Source organism: Eucyclogobius newberryi, unplaced genomic scaffold, assembly GCF_026437365.1.
Source record: "Eucyclogobius newberryi isolate DKJ021-1_F unplaced genomic scaffold, fEucNew1.0.hap1 SCAF_18, whole genome shotgun sequence".
In the NCBI taxonomy this organism is placed as follows: Eukaryota; Metazoa; Chordata; class Actinopteri; order Gobiiformes; family Gobiidae; genus Eucyclogobius; species Eucyclogobius newberryi.
The window spans coordinates 18,869,116-18,889,870 of NW_027315812.1; the positions used below are offsets into that span (position 1 = coordinate 18,869,116).

Here is a 20,755-nt window from a genome sequence, read left to right on the forward strand (position 1 = left end):
CTCCACAACTAGCCACCAAAAGGCTTGATTTTGGGCATTTAAATGAACTTTGCATATACGACCTTAACTGTATAGCTCGATCATCCGCGCTGCGTCAGGATGGCGCGTGCGTCCTGTTCAGAGCCGAGTGCGGACAGTCACGTGCCAGCCCCCGAAAAGTCTCAGGTACAAATAACACCTTAATACATTTGGATTGTCCACGTTTCACTTTTTTGTTTTCTTTACTAAAGCTTGATAAAGAATGAATTGAATTGAACATGCAGTAGCCTAACGTTAACAAACATGTCTTCAGGTTATTTCTCATATTTTGGAAAGCATTTTCAAAGAAACTTACACCAAAGACATACTTGGAGAAGATACTTTGACTAAACTCATTAAAACTAAAAGTGGCAAAAACAACTATCATGACAGATATGTTGAAGATCTTCAACAGGTAGAGTAACGGCTCTGTGGGCTGTAAAATAATTTAATAACTAAGATTCATGCAGCTTTTCATTGTTTTACAGGCTTGTGCAGAATTTAATGAATGTATACAGGACGTCGAGGTTCTGGAGGGTCATATTAGTCAGGCTCAAGATAGAGCAGCAGAGATCGAGGGCAAAGTGTGTGAGAAAATGAAGCAAAACTTTTGGGAAGGTTTTGATGAGAACAAAAGTGTTCACAGGATCACAGGTAAATAAACATGAAATTGTACGTGTACCAAATGTTATGTTTTATGAAATGTTATTTTTATTTTCCCAGTACAATCAGTCTTTCCACAATGTGTTGACAAAGACCTTCTTGAAATGAACAACCTCATCTCTCCATGGGACTACTTAAGTGCTCCAAGACCTAAACCATTTCTAGAGCCTCCAGAAAAAAGTAAGTGATTGACATCTTAAGGGACTATACACATACTAACTAATAATACTGCGTCTCCAGCCAAACCAGATCCAACAAGACTAACAGTCTCCTACTTGATGCACACATCTCGGACGCCACAGGATGATGGTTATACAACCATTCCACAAGATTTAGATGTCAGCGTTACAGTTGATCCAAGTTCAGATGAAGCTAACAACCAGACAAAGCCACAAAAGGTGAGCAATAACAAGACGCATCAGGCAGTACCACTATAGTGCACTCAGATTTACATTTTGTGTTTTAGAGGACAAAACTAGACAAACCCAAACCCAAATGGAAGGGTGGGCCAAGTGCCACAGAATGCATTGAAGGACAGAACACTCTTCAGAAAATGAAAGATCGACAAAACTTTCTACGCAATCCACGGTTCCTTCCCCCAAACGCTCAGTGTGGAGGAACTTTAATTTCCTCAGATATGGAGAGGAGGATGGGAGCAGGAAGAAAAGGGACAAACAAAAGGTTCTAGTGTTATTTATATATACGTCACGTCTGATTCACCACAACAGACCGCCTCCCATCAGTTCTGTTGTTATGAGACCACAAACTCTATATCACAACAGTTTTATAACTTACTGTAGTCTCTTCACTGGTCTAAGTAGTTTAAATATCACAACATTTCTAACTTAAACCACCAGCAAAAATATAACATGTACATGACCACAAATACCACTTCCTGCTCAGGTTGTGATTGAGCTCAACTCCTTTTCATTTGCAGTGACGATTGTCTTCAAGTCTTCCAGGCAAACCCCCCTGTGCTGGTTTTTATTGAGTACTCTGTTGGACAGGTTTATGAGGTATATGTAAAGAGAAAATGTACACTCACACTTATAATAGCAATAAACTTATTCAGAAGAAATACTTCTTCTTCTTCTTCTTGTTCCAGGCCACTCTGGAGTTGAAAAACATGACCTCTGCAAGTCGCCATGTTCGTGTCATTCCTCCAACCACTGCATATTTCTATATTGGTCTTGGTAAACTGAAGAATCAACTTAGTTAAATAAAACTGTATGAAAATACTACTAATAATTGAAAGGATATGTGACGGGTGTTTTTACAGGGAGATTCCCGGGTGAAGGTGGCGTCGTGGCTCCAGGCATGAGCTGTAAGTACAATGTTCGCTTTGCTCCGGACTCGCTGACGGATTTCCAGGATTTCATTGTGGTGGAATCTCTGTCTGAAGATCCGCTTGTTGTCCCGATTGAGGCCCGACGTCCCCCTCCAGTCTTAACGTGCAAGTAATCTAATCTAATTCCTCACACATATTGTAGGTAAGTTGAAATAATAGTGTTTTTCTTTATGCCACACCATATGCAGTACCAAGAGTTCTGGACTGTGGATATTGTCTGGTTGGAGGTGTTAAGTTTGTCGAGTTTTTATGCCAAAATGTTGGTCTAAGTCCCGGAACCTTCTGCCTAATTCCTAAACACCAGTGGCCTGCCTCTAATCTCAGGGTGAGATTTACTCAATTTAACATCTGATCTGCATTAAAACAATGTCAATGTGAAGCTCAGATCATTCTTGCTTTGGGAAAAACAATCTCACAATGTTTAAGGGTCATTTAGAATAATCCCTTCTTTGCATTATTGTGTGTTTGTACATACATCTAGTCCGTGTCCAAATCTCTCTTCACTGAGCATCCGCCCTTTGCAGTCAGCCCCTCGCTCTTCTCTCTTCAGCCGGGAGAGACCACTGCAGTTGAGGTGTGGGGCAATGTTATTGTACAATGTCAAGTTAAGTTCCTACAGCAATCCTCAGTTATTCTTTATTTTCTAGGCTGTTTTCTTCCCATCAGCTGTTGAAAAAATCTGTCAAGTCTACACCATTGTGTGTGATAACTGCCAGGTGAAAGACATTTGTGTACAAGGTTAGTATTACAGTATTTGTCTTCTTTTTACCTTCTCACTAACTGTAAGATGAGTTTATCTTTGTCGCCCTTCGAGGCAACCTCTGCTGTGATTTTGGGCAATATAAAATTGAATTGAGTTAAATCTTCAGGTGAAGGCCAGTTGATCGCGCTGGAGCTGTTATTGGTCCCTGACGAGCGAGATACTCCCACTGCAGGGGAGCAGCATGACCTCACAGCTGAGCACTTTGTGCGCTTTGGTCCTTGTAATCCTAACTCCCTGCAAAAGAAGAAGATTATTGTCAGGAACAATGTGTGAGAGACATATTTCAGTATATTTACAAATGTATTCAGGGACTTTATTTGTTTTCCATTAAAATGAGCAAGATGCAATTTAAATTGTACTTTAGGGGAATGCATCAGCAAAATGGACATCTGATCTCATTTTTCTCTTGGATTACAGCCACTTGGAGCTGCCTTTTCATTGGCAGATCGTCAAGCCCCATCTGCAGCCCCTCCTATTAGCAGGACACACTCAGTCCTCACATGAAGAGTTTGTCCAGGTCACAGACGACACTTTCCATGTTAGCCCTGAGTCTGGGCTGTTGGCCCCATGCCAGGATCATGAGTTTTTGGTCACATTCTGGCCTAAAGAGGTACTGTGCACTCCATACAGAAAATACTATGATTTATGCCTGAAATCTCAAATATATTCAGTTTACATTTTGATATTATAGGCCTGTAATGGTATTATTATTATGTCAATCCTTTTACTTTACAGCTGAAAGATTATCACAGTGTTTGTCATTTGATGCTCTCGGATGTTCCTCGGCTGCAGTCGGACTCGAGGTGCAGTTTTTGTTACATCAAGCCTGACTTCACATACTTGGTTTATTAAGCCAAACATTTGTGTTTATGAAATCTAGTGTCCAGGTCGTGTCCAATGAATCCAGTGATGTCATTGGGATGGAGGTAGAGGTCAAAGGGTCAACTGAGCCCTACCAGGTCCTGTTGGAGCCCTATGGCTTTGTGGTACCAGGGGAGCTTCTTATTTGTACCTCAACTCGCAAACAATTCAAGGTCATTAATTATGACATAATTACACAGTCTTTTGAACTTGTACTTGTACTTAAGCTGTATGTTTCCTTTTGTGTTATTCTGCAGATGTGGAATCACAGCAAAGCTTCAATCTCATTTCAATGGGAGAGAATAAACAGTGGCTTTCACATCATGGAAGTAGAGCCATCTAGTGGTCTCTTAGGTTTGTCACATCGTGCTCAATATGTGAACTATTGTTGTGGAATGATTAAAGCATACATGTTTGTTTGTTTGTTTGTTTGTTTGTTTGTTTGTTTTACAGAAGAAAATGAATGTATTGATTTTGCTCTAATTATGACTGGAGGGAAACCAGAAAAGGTAGTGACTAACATGATCTGCCACATTAAGCACCACTACGAACCAGTAACTCTGCCAGTGGAAGTCACCTTTAAGGTATGTTATGTTCACGTATTATTGCTCTGCATAATTAAAGTACTTTATACACTTTTGTTTCGTTTTTTGATTTCCTGGGAAGGGTCCCACTGTTACCATCTCTGTGCCGAGTCTTGACTTTGGGCTCCTGAGACTCGGGGAGCAGTGCCAAACAGCTCTGCTCCTTGAGAACAACACACAGGTCGAGGCGTCATGGCAACTGGCAGAGAAGTCATTACACCAGAAAGAGCCTTATGAGACTCAGGTAACTAACACTATACATTTCAGAATACCTAAGAGACTTTACAAACATAACAGAGTTATGTGTGTATGTGTGCTTAGATTTCTGTGGAGCCAAGCAGAGGAATCCTTCCCCCATTGAGCTCTGGTGTTGTGAACGTAGTGTTTAGACCTCACTTCTGTCAACAACTTCAAACTGAGCTGGAGCTGACTGTGGAGAATGGAACTGGATGGTGAGGATGTTCACATGATTTAAGTCCAGTGATTGAAGTGATCTGTGATCTGCAACACTTTCCCTTGTCTCTGCCAGTCACCTGTCAGTACAAGCCAGTGTGCAGTCGCCTCAAGTGTGCCTGCTGAACTGTGAGCTGCACCTCTCTCAACTTTACATGGGAGTTATTTCAGAGGCCACTGTGACGCTTTTCAACCAGACATTGTTAGCTTCAAACTTCAAGTGGCGGGTACAGTTGTATTTCCAAATAATCAGTTAAATAAATAAAAATACATTATAAATGTTATATCTTTTTATGTCAGCCACAACTTCAAGGAAAACAAGCATCGGTGTGTGAAGCTACATTGGAGCCAACGTGTGGTACTCTGGGGCCGAATGCCAGCGTGGATATTACACTTAGATTCATCTCGCACACAGAAGTACGTATAATACAACTACTAGACAATTGCAAAGTGGAATACATACTGTATACAGTAATATACAATGCTGAAAGAAGAGTGTACAAGAGCTGCTTTGAGATGATCTGAGTTGTTGTTGTAGTTGTAGTTGTTGTTGTTGTTGTTGTTGTTGTTGTTGTTGTTGTGTTACTTTTGATGGCGGTTGGAAGCCAACTGAAAAGGTGCATTTACCGCCACCTACTGCAGTTGTAGTCTTCAAAGTATGCGTTTTACGCTATTCTGTAAAGAAAAAAAATCAAAGGAGAGAGAGAAAGAGAGGGAAAACTTTGTGTGGTGTTTTATATATATATATATATATATATATATATATATATATATATGAGTTTTATATTCACTTTTTCAGCATGAGCTAACTGAGGTCGCAGCTCTTTGTGACATTGAGGATATGAAATCGCCGCTTGTTCTGAGACTCAAAGCCGCCAGAACAAAGACTCTGGCTGTATCTTACTCTTTGGACACTACCAAGTAAATCTGATCAAATTCAATCATTAGAAATACAAAAAGGAAATTAAAAAAAAATCTTTCATTGCAGTTTACCGTCTGATTGGAGCTCCTCAAAACTTTTACTTGACTTTGGAGATATTATTTTGAAGAAAGCTGTTACTAGACAGTTGAAAATAACCAACAAAACGGCAATTCCAGCCCCTTTCTTCATAGCACCTGAGTTTTTCAATGGCAATGCCACTGACGTGGATGGTCAGTCACAGAAAAGGTAATGCAGCTCCACTCTTGTCTCAATAATTAACTTCAGAGCAAACGTGTCTTGACGTACATTTTAATGACAGATCAGCTTATGTAATGAGGCCTCTTCACTCTGCCCAGGCCAAAAAAGTAGAAGAAAAAATACATACAGGTAATTATAGAGATTAGAGACAGAAATGACATTTTAAACAAAACAATGAACTGTTTTAATGCATTTGCAGATTTTGTGAGCAGCTTGCTCACTAATGGAAAAGGAGCAGCATTTTTTGTCACGCCTGATAATGGGATGTTGGGAGCATTTCAGACGCAGACTGTGGACGTGACTGTCTACACCGACATGTGGGGAGACTACACTGATAACCTCATATGCAAAGTCTGTCTTTCATTTTCATAAAGATTCAGAACAAGGAAAGATCAGCATGTATTTGACCATATTTGTCCACAGGTTGGAGAGCTTGAGCCCACACTTATTCCTATGCAGATGACAGTGAAAGGATGTCCTCTGTATTTCCAGTTGACTGGTCCACATGTACACAGCCAAAACAAAGGTCCAACCATCAGGTTTGTAGTCGTTGTTTGAGTTGGTCAATACATTAGGCATTTGCTTTAAATCTTTTATAACAACACTAAGGTAACAATACCTAATTACAGTAGGTATGTGACAAAATATTATCACGATATGCTACTTTTCCTTTTAAAATGCCTTGAAAAGCCTTTAGTGCTGTCCTCACTGTCATACTTAAAATGTGCTCTATGTAGTTCCTTCTTTTTTAGCAGCTGCAACAGAACAATTCACTCAAGTTAAGGATGTCACAATGTCAAATTTTAGCATTGCGATTATTGTAAGAAAAAACATCACGAATTTAACTGAGCAAAAAAAAGACTATTTCTCAAGTTTGTGACCAGCTTTATGAAATTGAACTGTCTGAATGACAAAATATTACGATTAGTTGTGTCTTGGATAATCACACACAAATCATTTTGAGCCTAATTCAAACAAAAAGCTTGATCTGATGTATTGCAACAACCAACAATATTTTTGTGTAATTTTTAACACTATGATGTCATAATATTTTGTTATTGTTACATGGATACTTATAACATGTTTACATGTTTGTGCTTTTGTAGATTTGGCACCCATGTATCTGGTGGTGACACAGTTTCTCGTTCTCTTCGCATTAATAATCCCACCACATTCGGTATGTGTGACAAAGTTTCAACTCCCTAATGTTTCTTCTCATTTACTAATTATCTTTATGTGTTTCCAGATATTCGCTTGGACTGGAAAACCTATAACGTAGATAAAAATGACGATAAGCTAGTGGATCTCGTGACTGTGTACGGAGAAGCCCTTCCTGTTAAAGATATAGACGGCAATGTGGTGTCTGTCAGAGCCAGAGGCTGGGAAAAGGATCAAACCTCAGACTCTGTAGTAACATCAAGCTCATCCCTCCAAAGCCTGATTGTGAGTGGATTTAACCACCACACAAACACAACATGACACTGAGTCATCTCATCATGGCGCTCCTCTGGGGGTTTCCAATGGCATCATAAAACAAATATATTTCACTCTACCACATGCTTCTTTTATCAGCCTCCGGGTTCAGAGGAAGGAGAATGTTTAGATGAGGAGGACACTGAGAGCGCGCCGGCCTGTTCACATCCATATCACAAGAAGAACTTAGTTTCTGTTCTAATCAGGCCTCATTTTGGGAATATTTCAGACTACCCATATTGCATCACACCCCAACAAATAGTATGTTAATTTGCTTTAAATGCATATTAAATATAAAAATAATAATATATCTTGTTATTGTTACTATATTGTCTTTGTCTGATTTCAGATCATTCCAGCCAAAGGAAGCAGCACACTTCATGTGTCTTTCACCCCACTGACACTCACAGGTTCTTCTGACTCTAAATGTGAGGGAAAGGCTCTGGGTTTTATAAGTCTAGACTCTGAGGTAATCTACTGAAAACCATACATTGTTATGACAAACATGCAGCCATTTCCTTTCTTGTCTTTGTATGTTTTAGACAGCTGTGTGTGTCCCGGGTAAAGTTGGTCGGATCCACGGTTTGGGCTTGGAACCCCTCAGAATGAATCTACAGGCAGTGGTTAAACCTGCCACGTAAGTAATTACACAAGTGCTGTTCATGTCCCCCAAACTCCCAACACAGTCCAAGTCATGTCAGATGAAGTCTGCCCAAAGGAGCTCAAATGTTTTCTGACTGAGTTGCAAATCTTCTCCCGTTGCTGCAGGATGTTAGTTCAAATGGATGAAGACGAGGAGATTTTGGAGTTTCGTGCCTCGGCCGGTGATTTAGTGAGACAAGAGTCAGATACAAAGGTGGGTCTTTTTAGCAATGGGTTCTTTGAATTATTTGAATAATTCACTCAATATATGGATTCATTTAAAAGGAACTTGATGATTCATTTTCAGAATCAGGAAAGGTTTCTTGCCATTGTCAATGAACCAAATTCACAAAAATAGGAACTAGCTTTTGTGATTTGGTGCAACATACAATGAGGAACAATAATAAAAACAACATATACAGAATCAAACAGAATATACAGAATCGGGCATACATTGAAGAAAAACAATTAAAATTTACTATAAGATAAAAATAGGCTTACTATGCGCTCAAAATGTACAGGTGAATTTACAGATGTAGTGCAGAAAGTGAACAGTGCAGTGAGTGAGTGATTAAATAATAGTTGTATTGATTAATTAAAGTGATAGTGTTTAGAAGTGTTCATGAGTCCAACAGCAGAGGGAAAGAAACTGTTCTTATGGCGGGAGGTTCTGGTCTGGATGGACCATTGCCTCTTGCCTGAGGGGAGTGGCCTCCTGCCTGAGGGGAGTGGCCTCCTACCTGAGGGGAGTGGCCTCCTGCCTGAGGGGAGTGGCCTCCTGCCAGAGGGGAGTGTCTCAAATAGTCCATGTCCAGGCTGAGAAGGGACCTGTTCGTCCCAGAGTCCTGGAGACGTTCAGGTCCTGCAGAGATGGAAGTCCACAGCCGATCACCTTCTCAGCAGAGCACACAATGCACTGTAGTCTCTGTTTGTCCCTGGCTGTGGCTCCAGCGTACCACATGGTGATGGAGGAGGTGAGGATGGCCTCAATGATGGTCGTGTAGAACTGCACCATCATCTCCGCTGGCAGCTTTGCTTTCCTCAGCTGGGTCTTCTTGATGAGGGAGCTGATGGTGGGCTCCAGGTTTTTACCGCTGCACCAGGACACCAGCCGGTCCACCTCCCTCTTGTAGATTTCGGCCACATAATTATTATAAGTAAATGTAATTATTATATTTCATTCAGAATTAACAACAAAATGCTATACTTTATCTTTGATTTTGTATTTCAAATATATAGTGTAAGTAACAGCTTTCTAAATATTGCCAGCACACTCACTGTAGAGGTAAGCAGAGTGTGAATGAAAAGCCCAAGGAGAACATGAGTCTAAAGGTTGTGAACCACTGAGGTGCTTTAGATGAGGTATCAATCCCAAAAGGCACAATCAGACAACTGTTTTTTTTCTTCCGCAGCTGCTGAAAACACAAGAATTTGACATAATGAAGAGTTTTAGGCTACTCAACACCTTAGAAATGCCTCTGCAATTTACATTAAAGACGCAGCCCCCATTTTTAGTCCTTACACCTCAACCCCCAACCCGCTCTAGTCCCTTCAGCAACACCTCGACGGGTGAGGGCAGCTCTCTGCGGTTGCAACCACAACGAAGTATGAAGGTAAAATAAGAAGTGGTTGTGCAATAGAGAGATTTGAATATGCAATTTATTTAGATTTTTCATTCAAGTTTTCTTCTTGTTGTCGAATAGGTGAAGGTTGCGTTCCACTGCTCCGATTTCCTCATGGGCTTTGCAGACTTAACAGATGATGAAATGCCAGACTCCATTAAAGTAATTCAGAATTCAAAAGGAGAAAGGAGGATGAGGTTTGAGCAAACACTAACGATTAACTACATCAATGGCAGCACACAGGTATGCTATATTTGTTCATTTTAATGAATGGATTAAAGGAGCACTATGTCATTTATCTGGTGGAGGGTCTGCCACCTGCTTGTCTCCATGGAGATGTTACTGCTTTGCCTGGAATGTTCCAGATGATCTTAAACTACAGATGTTTTAATCACCTTGAACAACATGCATTTGGACTGAGAAGAGTCTCCACAGTCCAGAGCTTTGTGGTGGAACCTCCATCAGAAAATGTCCTCTTGTCTGGACTGTAGGCCGTGCCTCTTGTGGCCTACCTGGATCTAGCTTCTCTCAGCTTGTCAAATGAAAGTCTCGACTTTGGTATCAGCTGTGTGGGAAAAACACAAATGAAGGATGTGAAATTATTCAATGTTGGGGCTAAGACGTTTTGGGAGTCTATCATAGGTAATTTGATCATAAAGTAAAGTTTTTGTGGCGCAAATATTCTAGTATTGATTTACATGTGTCTGCAGAGTCTGACAAAGAGGACTCACACACCTTTAGTGTAACACCTGAGTTTGGAGTCCTAAGATCCAAAGACCTCAACTGTCCACGGTTCTGCCAATATCTACAAATCAGCTTCACACCGAGGTAAACCCTTCACAAAGATGTTTTTATAAGCTTGTAATGTAATATGACTCAATATAAAATGTGTGTGTGTTTAGTGAGGTCAGAGAGTACAGAGCCAGGGTTGTTATCCACTCTCCACTTGTGAAGACGCCTCTCATCATCTGTTTGCAAGGAACTGGCTCCTTTAATGGATGTATGCCAGAGCAGCAATGATACGACAACAAACAAGACTTTTCAACTCTCCAAACCTCCTTTCCTGTATAAAGATGGATTCTATGTGAGCCACTAACCACTCCTTTGAGGACAGTGAGGTGAAGATTATAAGCAGGAGAAGATATGGCTTGAAAGAGTTTTTGTGAAAAAGAGAATCCCTCAATGAATGAAGATTTAAGGTCCAATTTACCGGTTGTATACAATAGTGTGTTGAAGCCATGGGGCGGGAGAAGCCCTGGCCATTCTGATGCTAATCAGGTACTCAGTGATGAGGGAGCGACAGTCAGTTTACAATAGGATTTTGATAGCCCATTACAGGGCTGTTAGGATACAAAGAAGAGTACTGGTGGTCTCAAGTGAAACTGTGAACAGGGGGTGGCTAAGGCCTACTCAGAGTAGAATAAAGAGAATCACTCTTGGAAACGAAAAAGTGTCCAGATGATTAGAGCTGAACATTTCTCTACAACGGAACACTCCTGGACGAATGAGGGATTACACCAGCTTTAAGAGCTATAACAATAATATCACAACAATATTATATTTAATTGAGTGATTAAAGGTCAAGTCAGAATGACTCAAAAGCTGCTTGCACAAGACCTTGAGCAAGTACTAGATGTATCTGGTCTCGGTAGCTGTCAGGATATGGGAGCACTTTTATGTTTACATTAGCCAGAAGCAAAATGAATACAACATTTCTTATAATTTCTTTTTTTGTTTCCTGTGGCGAACGCCTGTTAATTTGCAATGGGCCAAGAGCTCACAGAGGTGGATACACATCTGTCTGGAGTCCCTTTTAAGAAAGCCAACAAAAAAAAACCTCAAAAAGAATTTGCTTCTACTTACACATTTAATCAGTTGATACTTATCAGTAAAGAGACAGGCCGGGACATCCCTTCACTTCTCTGCTCTTTTTTCCACCTTTTCACCATTCTTGTTTTTTGTGTTTTGATTATGCAGTTACAATGTACAACTGTATCTCTTTTTCTCCATGAAAATAGGCCAGTCACATTTAGTGACATGCAGTCCATGCATTCTTTCACTGGGTGAAGTAACCACCACACGCCTGGTGGCGAGAAAGTATGTTCAGTTAGTTAGTATAATAGGCATTTCACATTGCACTGTTTGGTTGTTTTGGTAACAGGAGCCTGCAGTGTTCTGCACTGTTCAGCAGCACAGATAACTATCGTCGTTAAAAACTGCAAGGGAAATACAGAACTGCATTTAAATGCCTGGGGCTACTATACATATACATAAAGAATGTTTGAGCAGTCGTGTAGTTTAAGTACATTAACATAGCAAAATATATGTCTTAATCCAAGTCTCTGTACGTTAATCAAATAAGACCACAGCAATCCAAATGATGGTCACATGAATCAGAGGCATTAGATCCAGAGCTAGAGGAGGAGGAGCATGGGCCCTTGTGGCTCTTGTGTTCGGTCCTGATGGGAGAAATGGCAGCTTGTCCGGTGGAAACTGGACATCTGCGAAGAGCCTCACCACCACCCGTTACATGCAGCTCATCAGTCTGTCAGTATCTTACCTGAGGACAATCTTTTAACAAAATGTATTTAACATAATGTGATTTTTTATTTAAATCAATAAATGATTGCAGATACATTGTATGTGTAGGTGTGTTTGCTTCATGTTTCATTATATTGCGCCTTTCATCACACCCAAACTTTTCAGTGCATTATTCATTCACTCGACACACAGTGCTTGTAAACTACTATTGTAGCCATGGCTGCCCTGGGGCAGACAGACAGAAGTGAGGCTGCCAATCTGTGCCATAGTAGGTAGTGTTAGGGTAAATTGAAATAGTAATTAGTTACACATTACTAGTTCATTTTTATAAATGTAATGTTACATTACTTACTGTAATATTGTTTAAATTTATCAAATAGGTGATTTTATGTTATAAGTAACAATGCTGCTTCTGTTACATATATATATATATATATATATATATATATATATATATATATATATATATATATATATATATATATATATTATAGTCCCTGCAGCAGAGGTTGTGGAGACTTTTAACTTTGTCCTTGTTTATGCTGTTATGTATCAATCCATTTTGTCAGTCTTCTCCAGTGACTTGGACTTGTAATTGGAATTTCCCCATTGTGGGACAAAGGTCATCTTATCTTATCTTATCTTGTAGTTAAACCATCCGTTCACCAGAGGGCGCACTCCCCCCTCCTCGGCTCCGCTGCCTTGGAAGGGAGTGTCTACAGAGCCGCGGCGCGCGGCCGAAACTGCTAGGCTATTTTGTGCCGCGGCTCCTGAAACTGCTGGGCTATTTGACCGCGCCGGGTTAGGGTCAGGGTCAGGGTTAGGGTCAGGGTTAGGGTCAGGGTCAGGGTCAGGGTTAGGGTCAGGGTCAGGGTCAGGGTCAGGGTTAGGGTCAGGGTCAGGGTTAGGGTCAGGGTCAGGGTTAGGGTCAGGGTCAGGGTCAGGGTTAGGGTCAGGGTCAGGGTCAGGAGTTAGGGTCAGGGTTAGCCATGAGGCTCTGTAGCCCCGGCCGCCTTGGAAACGCACGGAGTTCTCACTTCTGTAGCGCGGGAGGAGGAAACGAACGAGCGCACGGTGAAAATATTATTCTCATAAAGTCCAGAGGGTCAAGCTTTTCTGCCAAATCAACATTGAGCTGTGGATTACGCACGTATCGCTCACACCTCCACCTTTTATGGAAGTCCATTGCACTTTACATATTGACTTTACATTTTTGTCTATAATAAGTCATGTTTATTATCCTGACTCAAAACATGCCACTTCCTGTGCCACCAAGAACCCTAATTATAAGTGTTGTTTGAAAAGCTTTAGAAAGAACAATCACACTTTTTGTTCCTGTCCCCCGCTGATTTGTGAGGGACCACTAAGTTCAAATATTTAGCATGTTTCATGTTTAATGTTTGATTCCTGGTTAAATAATCATTGATCTTTGTGAGGTTTTGTTTAACCACTGTGGGCAACCTGTCTGAACACTGGACAATGGGCGTGGTCACTTCTGCATAAAGAAATCTTTTCCTGCTGCATGGTAAAGATTTGTGTTTCTGTGTTTTGTTATTAATGCCAAAAGAGAAAATTATTGACTAGTATTGACTAGGAAACATTTCTCCCTGTTCTAATCACTTTTTTCAGTGTGTATAAGTGACATGTCTTCCTGTTATCTCCTCCACAGTTTCAAAGAAGTGGTCTGAAGCACAAGACATCAGATCATCCTCCCCAAATTCCTCCAGATCTAATTGGAAAGGATTTTTCACCGTGAGCTGTATCCTCTTCCACTCTGATTGAAGATGTCGGATGTGAAGGTAAATCCCATCATTCACTGGTCTAGGAGAGACCTGGTGTGACGGTAATTCCTCTTTTGCATCTGTTTCCCCAGGAGAGACTGGTAGTGCCTCAACTACTGGACCCAAACTCAAACTGGGTCTTGTTGAAGTTCCTTTGTTCTCCAGAGTAGTCCTCGTTTGACCTTTTGTATCACCCAGAGTCTTCATCTCCTCTCTTCGCGATTCGTTTGGCTCCTGTGGTGGCTGTTCTAAAATGATGACTGAACTCAGATCTTTTTCTGTATTTAAAAAAGTTCAAGAATCCTGCGTCTGACCGTCACCTCCGCAATCTCACCTCTGACCTTTACATCCTAAAAGTCTCACAAAACCCCCTATCTTTCTGTTTTACAATTGTTTCAAGCCCTAAATGTCACTAACATTTATGTCACAACTAAGTGTGTGTGTGTGTGTGTGTGAGTCCCCATATGGACCCTATGTAGAGCTGCACAAGGTGTATCAACCTGCGCCTGGACTACAATATGAATTAGAATTAGGACTATAATTGGTATTTTTGATAGGTGCCTCCGGTTGGGCAACACGATTTATTTCTCTCAGGATTGGAGTTTCGTTCTGAATTTTAGTTAAATTAATCTGGAGCCTATCTATTTTCTTGAGTCCCTGGGTGGTGGTGGAGCAAAAACATCTGACCAGGTATTATTCTGATGCCAGATGGGCTGTCTATCCACCGGCTCTATCTGATCATGCCAAAGTTTCTGAACACGATTCCCATGATTTCCTTTTTCCAATAATCCTAAAACATCTGTGATGATCTGATGACGTTCCTCCAGTGTAAATGGGACATTGTTTACCCATTGTTTTTGCAATGTCCTCCAGCCTTTGATGTGTTTCCCATGTAGTTGAAGCTGGTGAAATAAAGCTAGTGAGATCTTGTTGTATTGTTGCCTGTCAGCTACGTCCTATAGTAATTAATGAGCATTTAATATTGTAATGCATTAATATACCTTTCATTGTTATTGCATACTGGACACGCGCATGCACACACTGCACATTCTTGCTCTGTCTGCTTGTTTCTGTCTCTGCTCCCCTAACTTCTCTGTCTGGGTCAAGGGTCACATCTCACACCCATATTAGGATGTCCTGGAAGGCACAGCCTGGTACGGCTGGTGCCAGAGAAGATCCATCTTCTCTGCTGTCTGATGGGAACGTGAGGGACAGGACATGCATTTTTAATCTGTTAGTTTTGTAATCGTAGGGAATACATTCTTTTATATTAAAGACCAAATCTTGTCTTGTTATTCTCAGCAAATTAGAACCTAACAGTCCGTCTTTTAGATTATTCAAATGTGCTGAATAAAATCATATACATCTGGCGTGGTCCTACTGGTCCTTGGAACGCAACATTAGATTGTTGTTGTTTTTGTAATACATTCCTGCACGTTCCCTGGATCTAGAGCGCGACTGATCTGGGTCATTCCTATAATGAGGTTCGGTGTCCCACAAGGTTTGCCTGGATCCTCATTGTTGTGGCGGGACCCTTGGTGTTGCCCCTGGTATCTAACCTCTTGACTCAGCCTTGTTGTCCTGCAAGAACCTGGATTGGGGCCGTGAGCATACAACTCCTCAGCAAAACTGCTCGGGCTGTCTCCCATGGTCACCATGATCCATACAAGGGTCTGGCTGATTAGGATAAAAGGTTAGATCCCGTCCCCTGTCAACCACCGGTAATGCACTGGCTTCACCACGATCTGGATGCTCCAGAGAAGAGGCTGTGTTTAGAGGTGGCGCGAGTGCCAACGATGTGGGCCGGCAATCAACCCTCGTCCAACCAGTTTAAACATCCATGATTTAAGGTAGGGCTTGGATTAGATGCGTAGTTGATAGGTGTTTATGCAATGTGAGGTAATATTTTGGATACATTTACTCAAATAGAACCGTTTAGGTTAGGCTGTGCCTAACCGGGTCAGCCCTATGTTCCCCTTTGCCGGTGTTTCCTGGGGCCGCTATTCCCTGGTAACCGCTGTTCCCCTCACTTGTGAACGGTACCGATGTTCCCCCAGGCTGCAGGCTGCTGTGGCCCGTTCACAAAGACGATATGATTACGCACAGGTGATGTGGCTCTAGGTACGCTATTCCTGTGCCAACATCGCAACGACTCCATGGCGCACGGCTCCAACAGCGCTTGTAAACGTAAAAGTTTAAAAATATTATCAATAATTCTTCCACAACTTTAAATAGCAAATTTGGCAACGGATCCCAAATAATTTCTTCTTTGGTGTTTTATGGCGGTTGGTATCCAAGTGTTACTGCCACCTACTTTTTCTTTTTCTTACCGCCACCTGATTCCTGGAGTTACCTCCATTGTTGTCGTTGCTTTCAATGGACTTCAGACTTCTTATTCTTCTATTCTATCCCCCGTTCCCACCCTTCACCGCCACCTACTGTAATTTTACGTCTTAAACTTTAGACTTAACCCTTTAGACTTTATTCTTTAGACTTTATTCTTTAGACTCCTTCTTCTGCTTCGGTGTTTATGGCGGTTGGTATCCAAGTGTTACATTACCACCACCTACTGCAGCTGTACGTCTTAGTCTTCTTCTTCTTTAGTGTTTTATGGCGGTTGGTATTCAAGTATCACGCAGAAAACACATACTTTGTTTTCCATGTATTCTTGCATGAGAAGTCTAAAGAATAATGTCTAAAGTTTAAAGTCGAAGCTGTACAACTACAGTAGGTGACGGTAATGTAACACTTGGATACCAACCACCATAAAACACCAAATAAGAAGATAAAAATCGTGACCATCATGTCAGGATTCAATGTCATAAAAGCCAAGATTCTAGAACATCACTAGGTAGGCGGCGGTAATGCTGCTCAGACTCAAAGCAGAACTGAAAGGATCAGGATCATTGCTAAAGCTGCAGGGAGATTCCTTGGAACAAAGGAGCTTGATTGGGCAGATATAGAAAACAGGCTAAAGGCGCTAAATGGGAGTCGGAGTGATGGGGGTCTGCTTGTGGGGAGTCAGAGTGATCAGAGTGACGAGATGGGGGTGGGGGTGGTCTCCTGTCCTCGTCCAGTCTCGTAGACGCACGGCTACCAAGCAGCGACATCAGTGGACATATTAAAGCCTATAGAATGAAGCCTAAAGAATAAAGCTGTACGGTGGAAGCACCGAACGTCAAAGAAGGAGAGGAAGATGAAGAAGAGTCTCCCTGGAGTGAAGCCGGTTGGTCTCTGAAACAACAACTATTCTAGTCACAAAGACATATCATGACGAACACCAAAGCAATGGAAGGAGTACTTTTACGGACTACGACAGAGTCTGAGGACTACGACAAAGTCTGAGGAATAAAGTCTGGCGGTAATGCAACACTCGGATGTCAACCGCCATAAAACAACAACAACAACAACTTGGATACCAACTGCCATAAAACACCAAAGAAGAATTGACAAATCAATTGTCTTTTCTGCTTTTGTGAGCAGCGGAGTTTGTCTCAAAACTCAAGGGTAAGAAACTCTTTTCTTTAGACACAGACTAGGTTTATTGTGGCGTATGTTTTCAACCAAAATTACCTTTCTGGTCATGTCAAAAATGTCCCTGGTTTGATTCCAGGTGCCGTCAGCGCTAAAGCATTCCCTTTTTTTTGGTCGGGTTGGTCTCTTACAGTGGTGGAAGAAGTACTCAATATTGTTACGGAAGTAAAAGTACACATACAGAATTAAACAAATGCTCAACTGAAAGTAACAGCAATAAATAAAAATCTACTTCAGTAATTTTTTTTGAGGTACTGGTCTAATATGTACCTTTAAAGTATTTCATTCAGATTTTGAAGAATATTAAAGTGCCTCTGACAGGTTTTTACAATTTTCTAATTTTTACTTTATTTGGCATACCTGTTGTACATATTACTGACAATCGAATAAGTATTTGTGGAGAAAAGCTTTTTTTAAAAATCAGTAAAAACTAATATAAAGCTAGTCTCTTTCTTTTTGTCAAATTAAAAAAATCTGACATTAGATGAGATTTTGCTCAGTGTTTGCAGGGTAATTTCCTATGTTATGTCATCCATTACAAACAGAAAGTGAAAGTGTAAACCTAACAAAATTTGTTAGGTTTACACTTTCACTTTCTGTGTATAAGCTATTCAGGGATTTAATTTTTTTTTTTAATTTTTGCAAAATTTAAAATATATCAATCTTAACTGCGTTTTAGCTCAATGAGTCGTCCAACCGGTCATAGGCACTTTAAAGCATTCAAATGATTTTGACCATTTTTATTTTTTTTAAATCGATAACGTTAGATGCCTCACGAAAAGTCCATAGAAATTTGACGTGAGCAAAATAGCTAACTTTAAATGATCAATTCAAGATGGTGGCCATACGGTTAGTCAAGGGGCATGGCCAATTGCTTTTGTAGGTGGCGTTGTGGTGCCATTTTACCATGGATGTATTATAATATCTGGATAGGGTACGCCCCCTCTGCCTCTGGCTCCAAATTGAGTAGTGGCCACTTCGCAGAATGCAGCCTTTTGGTCGGACCATTTCAGGAGTTCGGCCTCTAAAATTACCAAACATGCTAAATTGTTTTTAGTCTAAAAATAAAATAGAAGGAATTTCACTCTTCAACTGTTTCTAAAATACTTAAAAAATACATTTTTAACCTTCCGGTGAGCGGTACGCGCACCGAGCGCGCACGTAACCCTCATGAACGAGCCTCGGGAGAACACGTGACGGAAACTAAACACAAGCAGAAGAATGTGACCAGACGAGACCACGATACTCGTAAGTTGTGTTTGTATGTCATTCCTCACGTTTCACACATCGTTCCATATGAAGTGTAAAACAACGATTACACAGTTAACACGAGTTAACACAAGTTAACACGAGCTAACGTAAGCTAAAGTTTAGCTACACAAAGATGCAATAACACGTCGTGATGGCTCGTGCTTCTGCAAATAAATAACTAATTATTTCTCTTACTAAATGTTCTATTAGACAAGAGGTTATGCACAGATCAAGGAAAACTAGAGAAAGAAGGGAAATAAAGTGATGTTTGTATTATGTGCTATAAAAAACAACCAATAATTCAAATATAACCTGCAATAATGGGTCATATCTTACATATATAAATGTAAAGGTGTTTAAAAGTGACAGTCCTGTACTTACAGGGGCCACATTTGAGGTTTTATTACATATTTCATAATGACGTGTGCTGTGTTTAAACAAAGCACACGCTTGTTTTGTTTCTAACTTCTAAGGTTTAAACTTATGCATAAATAAATGACTTTTGGTTCTAGCTTTAAAAATTAATGTGAAAAGAGGAACTTTTGTGTTACAGAGCGAAATGTAAATCTGTCAATAACATATTCCAGCTTTTCTCTGTTAAATGTGCAGAATATATCAATGTTCTAATGAGTATCTTTCTCATCTTCAGTGCTGACCAGTGAGTTTAGTCTGTCTGTGCTGTCCAGAGCTCTACAGGTCACTACAGGTCACTACAGGTCACTGCAGACACAGAGTCATCTCAAGTAAACTCCTGACGACTCCAAAGCAAAAGGTATTTTAATAATAACTTGTGCCTCGACTAAAAGTAAACAGTGTAGAATCAGTATTTTGAATTTATAAAATGTCTGTTTTGTTATGACCAAAAAAACTAAATGATAATTGTTCTTCAAAAGAGACACTCCTGTGTCACATGTGTCTGTGAAGCAGCTTCAGGACAAACATGTGAAGTGTATGTTCTATGACTTTTATAAATCTAAACATGTGAAGTGTATGTTCTATGACTTTTATAAATCTAAACATGTGAAGTGTATGTTCTATGACTTGTATAATCTAAACATATGAAGTGTATGTTATATGACTTGTATAATCTAAAGCTGTGACATGTTCTGTTTGTCCCTCAGTCATACGATGGAGCTGAACGGTGCAGTTACTGAAGTACAGAAGACTGCGTAGCCATGGAAACAAAGTCTTGTTAAATACTGAGATATTCAGTATTTAACGCAATAATGTCACATTCATGTGCATATAACTGATGTAAAAAGAGTGTTTATTTTACCATTATTATTAGTATTATTTTGTCTTACGCTGTTTTTTATTTTATCTTTATTTCCCCCTCCATTCTTTATTAAGGTATGAGAGGTTCTGTCTAGAGGAGTTTTTGTTTATAAGAGTTCATCTATTAAGATCGATCTATTAAGAGTGTTTTTTAAACTTCCTATAAGTTTTCTGTCCTTTTCCTCTGGATCTACTGTGTTGCAACAAAAAAATTTCCTCATGTGTGGACAATAAAGGAATATCTTATTTTATTCAGTTTGTTCTATTTGACTTATACAGGTTGTTTTATCATTGTTAATATTTTTATGTTGCACTGAATCACCAAAGCAAGTTCCACTGTTTGTGAATTCTGTTCTTTGACAATGGAATAAACCTTTTCTGATTATATTAATGATGATAATAATAATGAACATTACACAGACTCCAAAACCCCTTAATAAGGGACTCCCACATTGTAGTTTTAAAACTCATTGGAGCTTTAAAACTCAACTAAAACTGGCTAAAATTAATTTATCATTTGTAGTTATAATCAGATTTGCATTTATTGAACAAGTTCATTCATGTTCATTATTTGTATTAAATACATTAATAAACAAATGTGTTTTGTATTTATTAAAGATTGACATGATAAAAAAAAACGACACAAAAGGAAACTGAATATAATTAAATACTGCTTAACTCAATTATGTAACAGAATCGATGATTATATTTTATATTTCTTCTCATCTGATTTAAAAAAATGCATATTGGCCAAATTATATTATTT

The 20,755-nt window shown here is 40.0% G+C and overlaps 1 protein-coding gene and 1 long non-coding RNA gene across 2 annotated transcripts; both read left to right on the forward strand.

Moving 5' to 3' along the window:
* Positions 1-85: 85 nt before the first annotated feature.
* Positions 86-10,670, forward strand: dlec1 (DLEC1 cilia and flagella associated protein). Its single transcript, XM_072450428.1, has 39 exons — positions 86-165; positions 293-433; positions 507-672; positions 742-861; positions 922-1,079; positions 1,148-1,362; positions 1,482-1,492; positions 1,597-1,697; positions 1,787-1,874; positions 1,961-2,134; positions 2,218-2,354; positions 2,511-2,603; positions 2,677-2,767; positions 2,899-3,061; positions 3,210-3,402; positions 3,528-3,595; positions 3,673-3,826; positions 3,911-4,007; positions 4,107-4,237; positions 4,320-4,481; positions 4,559-4,689; positions 4,767-4,917; positions 4,991-5,107; positions 5,490-5,611; positions 5,679-5,858; positions 5,932-5,999; positions 6,070-6,221; positions 6,294-6,409; positions 6,977-7,047; positions 7,117-7,313; positions 7,443-7,604; positions 7,693-7,812; positions 7,886-7,980; positions 8,112-8,199; positions 9,398-9,598; positions 9,689-9,850; positions 10,099-10,249; positions 10,318-10,435; positions 10,510-10,670. The coding sequence occupies exons 1-39, from the start codon at positions 100-102 to the stop codon at positions 10,625-10,627; spliced, it is 5,049 nt and encodes a 1,682-aa protein (XP_072306529.1). The 5' UTR covers positions 86-99; the 3' UTR covers positions 10,628-10,670.
* Positions 10,671-18,643: 7,973 nt separating this feature from the next.
* On the forward strand, positions 18,644-20,460 carry LOC140364987 (uncharacterized). The gene is made up of 3 exons (XR_011927749.1): positions 18,644-18,711; positions 19,364-19,486; positions 19,836-20,460. It is a non-coding gene; the product is annotated as an uncharacterized lncRNA (long non-coding RNA).
* The last annotated feature ends 295 nt before the right edge of the window (positions 20,461-20,755 follow it).